The 10133-nt window shown below is 39.1% G+C and overlaps 1 protein-coding gene across 1 annotated transcript; it reads left to right on the top strand.

Moving 5' to 3' along the window:
• Positions 1-3091: 3091 nt before the first annotated feature.
• LOC109168175 (uncharacterized mitochondrial protein AtMg00810-like) lies at positions 3092-3574 on the top strand. Its single transcript, XM_019317217.1, has one exon. It carries the CDS (start codon positions 3092-3094, stop codon positions 3572-3574), a length of 483 nt encoding a protein of 160 aa, XP_019172762.1.
• The last annotated feature ends 6559 nt before the right edge of the window (positions 3575-10133 follow it).

The raw sequence follows: 10133 nt of genomic DNA, 5'->3' as shown, positions 1-10133 counted from the left end.
TTGTCATTAATTACGTTGTAAAGTGTCTAAGCATGGTTTCGGGTTCCACAACGGTTCCCGGGGCGTATTGTGTGATAAGAGTCAGTGGGGGGTAGGTGGGGGGTAGGGGACCCGCTACCTACCCACGGCCGAGAACACCTTCCCGGCAGCGGGCAGCCGGCGGGTGGGCAGCTGCCCGCCGGCGACCCGCTGCCCGGAACAGTAATTCCGGCGGGCAGCCGGCGGGTGGCCCCCCACCCACCGGCTACCCGCTGGAAATTATCCCACCTTGGGATCCCGGCTTCCCCGTTTGATGTTCTCCCGTTCCCCGTGGTGTCCCAACGGACTCCGTTTATCGTGCCTATGTCTAGTTTGATGTTTCGGGTACCGTTCGTAGGTTTATGAGTCTATTATATTGCATGCTAGTTAAATTGGTATCCCGTTGACCTAGGTGGAAGGAGTATGAACCCCTTAGGACTATTCTTAGTATGTGACGGATCACGCATAGGTTTTGTTATGCGCTTTCTCCCCCTTCCCAATGTGTAATATGGGTTGCATGTGCTTGCTATGTGTTACGTGTGTGTTACCCCAATTCGGTTGCGATCGGATTGGTTATCCTGAGCTGCGGTTCAGAAGCTGGCTGCGGTCAGATTGATACTCTTGGGCTGCGGTCCACCGTTTGGTTGCGATCAAACGTTTCTATACGAGCTGCGGTTCGTCCTTTTTCCTGGCTGCGGTCAGATGACATTCTCTTGGGCTGCGGTCCACTGTTTGGTTGCGATCAAACACTATGATGAGCTGCGGTTCATCGGTCGGTTGCGATCGACCCCTCCGTGTTGCGATACGGGGCAGGGTGCTGCGGGGCCGTGTTAGAGCTATATGCGCTGACCCTCATGTATGGGCATGCGATTGGTCCTGTGGCGCCAACAAAGTGTGTTATGTGTGGTGACATGGACGAGTTGGGATTACGAGCGTCTTGGGTGATGTGACTATGGGATTTATATTGGGGATTGTTCATGTTGGGTTATGATCATTGTTTATGCTTTGCCTTATCTGCCTTATCTGTTGTGAACTGCATATGCTTATTATAACTGTTGCTTGTGTCTGGCCTTATCTGTCGAGTCATTCCCGGTTTTAAAACTAGAGTTCGTAGGATATATCTTCATGCTCAAAATGGTTTTCGTATATCTATATATATCTCTATATGTATTGTATTTCAACGCGTTGGAGTGGGTTACCAGCATCTCTCGCTGAACAGATATATTTGGCTTTCAGGCAGAAGATTAAGTCACTGGAGCGCGCTAGAACTTGGAGTGTAGAAGTAGATAGTCTCCCTTTCGGCCTGCGTGCCACGTTTATGTAATCACACTTCAAGGATATTAGTTAGTTAGCCTGTGCACTTGGGTTCTCTAGCCCAGGTGTGGCATAGCACCCCGAACGGTTGTATTATATCTTGGGATTTAATAAGATTCTACCTTTATTATAAGTTTTAAAAAAGTCTTGAAAATCTGGGGTGTTACATGATGTGTGTAGTCACAAAGGCATGTGTTGCCATTGGTCTTGTCTTTATCCTTTTGAGTTGTTGTTGTCCTTGTGGTCTTGGGATGTGTTCCAGTGTTCTTGTTGAGAGTGTTAAATCTTGTGTTGACGATTACTCTTGGCTTTGCACTTATATATCTATGTATTCTGTTTCGAAAATGGCTTTACAAATGTATATCTTACCTATGTATGTTATTTCACATGTATTGGTGGGTTACCAGCATTATTCGCTGACCGGGCGTCGTCCTATGTTTATTGTGTTCTTTCAGGTGATGTCTAGACGAGTGCGCGGTCTAGTGCTTGCTAGTATAGCTTCTCCCTTACGTTTTGTGGCCTGTGAGCCAGCTTAGATGTAGAACGATGAGATATTTGGTTTAGATTTAAACATTGCAAATGTTACCTGTGCGTTCATCCCTTTGGTGAACGTGGCATAGCACCCCGTATTCCAATTTATTTATATCTATCTATCTTTCAGTCTTCCGCTGTGTTAGTGGTTTGGTTTAGTTATCTGCATGTTTAAGGTTTTAAATGGCACGTTTTTAGGTGGTGTTACATGCACTCTCATGAAAAGAATGCAAAAGCAGAGGGAAGAAGACAATATAATTAGGTTTTTGGAAGGTTTGAATGACGACTATGAGCCTATCAAGTCTGGAATTCTGGTTATGGATCCCAGTCCAGACATGGAAAAGGTGTTGAATATGACCCTAAAGCTTGAAAGGAAAATTAGGGGATCAATGATGTTGAAATGCAGTGAAATTAATCAATCCAATGCAGTTTTTAATAATTAGAATCAAAATCAAGTTGAATTAGAAGAATCTATTGTGGCAGTCACAGCATCAAACAACAGAAGGAAGTTCACTAATAATGGAGGCAAGAATGTTCCTAAGTGTACCTTTTGTGGCATGCTTGGTCACACAATTGAGAAATGCTATAAGAAGCATGGATACCCTCCAGGATGGGTTGCAGGCTACAAATCTAAAAACAAACAGCTCCAAGAAACACATCAGTCATCAAATGCTTTTGTGAGTCAGATAAATGATATAGGTATGTCTACTGACCAATTGGTTGTAGATGGGTATACAAAGTAAAGCATAAGGCAGATGGCACCATAGAGAGATATAAAGCCAGATTGGTTGCTAAGGGATACACTCAGCAGTCAGGAGTTGATTACATTGATACTTTTTCTCCTGTAGAAAGATTGACAACCATCAAAACTTTCCTAGCTGTGGCTGTTGCAAAGGGCTGGGATATTCAACAGCTTGACATGAACAATGCCTTCCTACATGGTGACTTGAATGAAGAAGTTTATATGGTTTTGCCCCCAGGCTTTAAGAGTGCTAAGCCCAATCAAGTGTGTAAGTTGTTAAGGTCCCTATATGGTTTAAAACAGGCTAGCATGCAATGGAATGCAAAGTTAACCAAAGCTTTGCAGGCTCATGGTTTTCAACAGTCCATAGCTGATCCATCTTTGTTCACTAAATCTTTAGATAATTCCTTTATTGCCTTACTTGTGTATGTTGATGATAGATTGGTGGCAGGCACAGATCCTGATCAGATCAAAGGATTGTAGCATATGCTAGATACTTCCTTCAAGATTAAAGATCTTGGCAACCTGAATTATTTTCTGGGAATTGAAGCATTCAAAAATCCTAATGGCATTAGTCTCCATCAAAGGAAATATACTTTGGAAATCTTGAAAGAAAATGGTTTCTTTGATGCTAAACCTGCTAAAACTCCCTGCACTCCAAGCTTAAGGCTCAATAATACTGAAGGCACACTTCTGGACAATCCTAAAATCTTCAGAAGGTTAGTTGGGAAGCTAGTCTATTTAACGAACACAAGGGCTGACATCTCTTATAGTGTTCAGCAACTCAGCCAGTTTGTTGACAAGCCAAGAGACTCACATCTAACAGCAGCACACAGTATATTGAGGTATCTTAAAGGTTCTACTGGAAAAGGACTCTTCTATTCCTCAAAATCCAGCCTTAAATTTCAAGGTTTTTCTGATTCAGACTGGGCTACCTGCACAGAAACTAGGAAGTCTATAACAAGCTAATGTATCTACCTTGGGGAGTCTCTTATATCTTGAAAGACAAATAAGCAAGCCACTGTGTCCAGGTCCTCCTCTGAAGCAGAATATAGGGCTTTGGCTTCAACTGTTTGAGAGCTTCAGTGGCTACTATACTTATTGACAGATCTGAAAACCGAGAACAAAAACCCTATTGCCCTATTTTGTGATAACAAATCAGCTGTAGGTATAGGGGAAAACTATGTGTTCCATGGACGTACTAAACACATTGACATTGATTTTCATGTAGTAAGTCAAAAGGTGGAAGAAGGAATGGTGAAACTGGTGAGCATTCCTTCAAATAAACAACTAGTAGATGGATTCACTAAGGCTTTGTCCATCCCTTTGTTTGATTTCTTTCATGCTAAGCTGGGCCTTCAGGATCTTCATGCTCCATCTTACGGGGGGGGGGGGGGGGGGGTGATGAACATAGCAGATGCACACACAACAGAACAACTAGCTTGAGTCATCTTCTTCTTAAGAGCATTTGTGTCCTTTCACCATCAGTTAGTTATAACTGATTTTTCCCCAACAGCTTTAGTTTAAATACTTTGTTTTCCCTCCTCTTCTTTCTGTAACAAATACAACACTATTCTCTGTAACCAAAAGCTTCTCAATAAAACTGCATCTTTCCTTCCTCTTTAATGTGATGATTCATAGCTCAACAGTTGTTCGTGTTCGTTTGTTAAGGTTTTTGGAATGTTCGTGTTCGTGTTCGTTTGTTAAGATTTTTGAAAATCTTGTTCTTCTTCGTTTGTTAAGCGTTCATTAGTGTTTGATAACATTCGCGAACGTGTTCGTTAATGTTAGTGAACACGTTCACAAACATGTTTGTTAACAAGCACGTTCACGAACGTGTTCGTTAACATTAATGAACACGTAGGCGGAGATGTTCGTACATGTTCATAAACATGTTCGTGAACGCTTAATAACCAAATACATACATATATTCATGATCACAATTTGTTCATGAATAATAAATAATCTATGCTCACGAACAATAACCAAACAAGAAACACAACTACAAAACAAATACAAATAATTGGATAAGTCCAATCGTAACATCTAATATCAAAATGAAAATACAAGTCTTCTAAAAAAAACATACACACACAAATTGTTTGTTCACATTACAAGCCAAACACATAAAACTTAAAACATATAAGATATTTTTAGATTCGGCATCCACCATCCAGAAAAGCTTAATATCTTCAACTCCAAGTTCATTCCAACCTTAATATATATATATATATATATATATATATATATATATATATATATATATATATATATGTATATATATATATATATATTTAACTGCTTGTTTGTGAACATGTTCGTGAACATTATTAACGAACACTAAACAAGCTTCTTCGTGAAAATTATTAAACGAATACTAAACGAACTTGTTCATGAATAATATCAAACAAACACAAACGAGCTTGTTCACGAGCTCTTAACAAACGAGCTTACAGAAGTTCAGATTGTTTGTTTATCAACCGAGCTCTAAAATTTGTTCATCTATATTCGTTTATCTTAATAAACGAACGCTTACCGAACCGGAACACGAACATGAGTAGTTTATCGAAAGATTTATTCGCTAACACCTCTATTTGGGACAAGAGTCAAGGTCTGGGTGGGGACGTCGTGACTATATTTTACAATATCTGTACTATTATTAAAAACAAAATCCTCATTTTTAACTTCCTGTCCAAACACTTAATAATAATAAAAATAATAATAATAATAATAATAATAATAAAATAATAATAAAAATAATAATAATAATAATAATAATAATAGTAATAATAATAATAATAATAATAATAATAATAATAATAATAATAATAATAATAATAATAATAATAAGATTTGCAGTCAAAAATGAAAAATGGAATAGAATCAGTTATTCACTGAATAATAATAATAAGGTTAGTAGTAAAAAAAAGAAAAATATAAAAAAAAAAATCTGTATTTCATTTAATAATAACAATAAGGTTAGCAGTAAAAAAGGAAAATGGAAAAGGATCCATAAGTCACTTAATAATCTATACTATTAGAGTTTATCGCACTTTTGGTTCCACGACTATAGTGGCATGATCGGGATTGATCCACGACTTTCAAACCTAGCAATCTCGGTCCACGACTATTGTTTTTTTGTTTTTTTTGTTTTTTTTTTTTTTTTGCAAAAATGGTCTTTCCGGCTTATTTTCCAGCTCGTTTTTGTAGGAAATGGTTCTTACTCTGGTGAGAAATTGACGAAAATAGACCGGAAGGACCATTTTTACAAAAAAAAAAAAAAAGTCGTGGACCGAGATCGCAATGTTTGAAAGTTGTTGATCAATCATGATAGTGCCACTATAATCGTGGGACCAAAAGTGCGATAAACTTTATACTATTATTAAAAACAAAATTCTCCTTTTTAACTTCCCACTGAAATACTTATAATAATAATAATAAGGTTAACAGTAAAAAAGGGAAAATGGAATAAGATCGGTAATTCACTGAATAATAATAAGGTTAGCATAAAAAAGGAAATAATGAAAAAAAAATCGTAATTCACTTAATAATAATAATAAGGTTAGCAGTAAAAATTAAAAAATGAAAAAAGATCTGTAAGTCACTTAATAATAATAATAATAATAATAATAATAATAATAATAATAATAATAATAATAATAATAATAATAATAATAATAATAATAATAATAATAATAATAATAAGAAGAAGAAGAAGAAGGTTAGTAGTGAAGAAAAGAAAAATGGAAAAGGATCCGGAATTCACTTAATAATAATAATAATAATAATAATAATAATAATAATAATAATAATAATAATAACAATAACAATAACAATAACAATAACAATAACAATAACAATAACAATAACAATAACAATAATAACAATAATAATAATAATAATAATAATAATAATAATAATAATAATAATAATAATAATAATAATAAGGTTAGCAGTGTAAAAGGAAAATGGAAAATGGAAAAGGATCCGTAAGGAGGTGGAGGAGGATAGCAGTAAAAAAAGGAAAGAAAACGGAAAAATGGAAATGGATCTAGTATTTAAGAAGCCATAATGTTCAGCATTATTCGCTGGCGGTTGTTATACCAAATGTTTTTTCAGGTGACAAGCTTTAGCTTCGGAGCGCGCTAGTCAGAGTCTTGGACTTAACTTAGTTAGTCTTAGCTCAGTAGTTGGCTTGCGTGCCTTGGGATTGTATTGAATATTGATTTGAGGATTTCTTATGCTTAGTTAGTTTAGCCTGTGCACCTAGGTTCTCAAACCTAGGTGTGGCGTAGCACCCCGACTCTTATAGATAGTTCTATGCTCTGTTTGGGATTCAATCAATGGATTCGCCTGCATTTTATAAGTTTGAATTATCTTGAAATTTAGGGGTGTTACACCCTCGGCACCGCCTAAGGAGACACTCTCCCATCCCTTTGGCAATGCCATATACCACTCGAGGCACACTCGGTGATCTACCATGCAAGCATGCGTTCCTGTGTTTCCATAACTCTCAAAGGATGAGATAAGGTAACCCGCAAACAACAAAGGCAACAAGCTGGTTATGTGAAACCACCCGCCTCCACCCAGTGAATAGCGTCCGTAGACCACGATGGCTGAATCGCAGGCCGAGTGATCCCCATAAAAAATCCCCATACAGCCCTAGCAGTATCCCCCGTATAAAAGATTTGATCAACGGTTTCCGTAACCGGGTTAGTGCAGCACCAGCACCTGGAGTCCATATGGTACCCGAATCTAGCCATAACATCATCAGTGGGCAATCGACCACGTAAAACACGCCAAGCAAGAAATGACACCTTAAAGGGCAGATGCTTACGACAACAATGAATCAAAAGAGGATCAGAAATCACAAGTTCAGGTCTTAACAAAGATTTTGCAGAGGAGAAAGAGAATAAACCGTCCGCAGCTACCCGCCAAATAAGAATGTGAGCCACTCATTGGCCCAAACAGGACATGTCCGCCTCCAACCCGGCTGGCAGAAGGTCATCATAAGCCGACAATTCCAATTCCCCGTCCTTAATGTAGTCAGATAGTAAATCACCAGAGTACTCAACCCCTGGGAAGGGGTAAAAACGCCCTAGTGGGCCAAGTCCAGACCAGTTATCCCACCAGAGGTTAACATCACCGTGAGTCAAGCGCCACCCCAAGACTGCCTCCACCTCATTCCTGACGCTGAGCATGCGCTTCCAAGTGTGTGAATCAGAACTTCGCACTAATTTTTCCACCGGGTGAACATAACTGTAGTACTTAGCGCTCATGAAACTTCCCCACAGTGAATACACCTTGCGAGAATTCCACCAAAGCTTTGCACTCGATGCACGTACCATCAGGTCAAGGTCAAGGAAACCCACACCACCCTCTTTTTTTTTAGGAAGGGAGAGTGTGACACCCCGTAATCCATATTCAATTAATGGATTAATTAAGTAATTAATCCTAATCCAATTGATAATTTAGTTCCTTAAATTCCTGAAAATTCAATAGTTGGGGACTAGTAATTGACTAGTCAACCCAAAGTCAAATGTTGTACCTAAAGCTTTGTGAGTGGTTCCCTTGTTCCCTTACACCTCTTCATTTTAGTAAGGGTAATAAATACATTTCACCCTATGTTAGAATTGCAAGTTAACCTTGAGGACACTCCTCATTCTTTCCCCTTACACTTTCTAAACTTGAGCTCCTCCTTCTCTCTAAAAGTTAGATAGCTTTTCTTCCAAGCCAAGTTGGAGCTTTACCAAATCCTCAAAGTTTGTCTTCAAGATTCCACCTTTCCTACCTTTGAGCATCTAGGAGGGTAATATCTATGTTTATCTTGTGTTTTTAGTGTTTTCTAAGGTGTCTTTCCTTAAAGATAGTATCTTTATGATCTGTTGGTGTGTTCTTGAAGTGGGTGTGGAAGGTGAGCCCTATTAGGAGCTTGGTGAAGTGTTAAGTGAAGGTTTTTGTCTACAAGAGGTAACCCATGCTCTACAAAATCTATTTTGCTTACCTATATGATGATTTCTTTGATTCTACATGTGATTTTGCTATGAAATGTGAGTGTTGATGCATTGTCTTGTGAAATTGCATATCTAGAGCTTGTTATTAGGGTTCATGTGTGCCATTGCTTGGCTATTCCTTTGATTCAAGTCATTTTGTTGTATTTGGTGAGATTTGGCATGTTTTATACTTGAATTTGAGCTTGGAGTTGAAAATCCCGGAAGGGATTGTTTTTGGTACAGGGTATGTACCCGCGGGCGGAACGGCGGGCTGGGCACCACCCGTCGCCCCACCTGCGGGGTACAAGGCCTCGTGGGAGTAGTTCCCATGGGTGGAACCATGGGTAGAGGTCCACCCGTGGCTCCACCCGCGGGTATGGTGTTGATGTTGTTTGGGGATTTGTTCCCCGTGATTCTTTTGACTCGGTATTTGGTCTTTTGACTTCCCGATGTTCTTTCGTGGAACTATTTGAGTGTCTTCTTGATGTTTCGTATGTCTAGAACTTTATGGTAGGAATCAATGTAGGTTTTGGTGTCTTGAATCGTGCTAAGTGTTCAACATTGAGATTCGTTGAACCGTGATTAGTCTTGTGTGTTCTTCGGAACTATGTTGGTTTACCCGTTGGATAAGCATGCTAGTTTGGTGTTTTAATGCTAGCATGTGTGTTGTTTGTAGTTCCCTATTGTTGATGATGACTTGTGTTAATCATCGTTGTTGTTGGACTGTGATCCATTCCTTGATTGAGTATGGTTTCATATCTTCGTTGTGATCCGTTGATTGATTCCTATGATGGTGTTGTGTGTGTGGCTGTACCTGGATTGCACGATTAATGGTATGGGACATTAGTCACCATGGTACGGCAGTGGTCCTCGTGGTGGCCATGACGCGATTATGGAGTTTGTGACCTTTGTGTAAGGTTCACGTATTTGTTAAAGGGTAACATGTGTTACCAAGGCATGTGTGCCATGTGTGATCGGTACCCTCGTGTACTATGAAATTGGTGGTATTGTTGGCGATTGTCGGAGAGGGGACGACGGTCCTCGGGGGATTAAGGTTGGACTTGGTATACAAGGGTCCTGGAGGTACAGGTTGGAACTAGCTATAAGGTGGGGGATAGCCATAAGGTTGGAACCGGGCATAAGGAAGGCATCTCAATTCGTGATGGGTGATGTCACGAGAGCTTGTGTAGCCATTGTGTGTGATTCCTAATTTGTGACGAGTGATGTCACAAAGGCATGTGTTGCCAATGGTTGTGTCCTTACTCTCTTGTGTTATGCATGTCGGGTGTTAATCTACTGTGTGATGGTAGATTACGCCATGAGCCATTCTTGAGTGTCATTATTGTTTCTTGGTGTCTTGGGATGTGTTCCCTTACCGTTATTGTGAGCGCAAAGAGTCTTGTGCTTGACTTCTATCTTGGCTTTGAAATTGATATATACTATATTCCGTTTCGCAAATAATTTTGTATATATAAACTATCTATATATGATATTTCACATTTATTGGTGCGTTACCAGCATCATTCGCTGACCGG

Source organism: Ipomoea nil, unplaced genomic scaffold, assembly GCF_001879475.1.
Source record: "Ipomoea nil cultivar Tokyo-kokei standard unplaced genomic scaffold, Asagao_1.1 scaffold3192, whole genome shotgun sequence".
In the NCBI taxonomy this organism is placed as follows: domain Eukaryota; kingdom Viridiplantae; phylum Streptophyta; class Magnoliopsida; order Solanales; family Convolvulaceae; genus Ipomoea; species Ipomoea nil.
The sequence above is the reverse complement of the archived record's forward strand: the minus strand, read 5'-3'. Positions and strand labels throughout refer to the sequence as shown.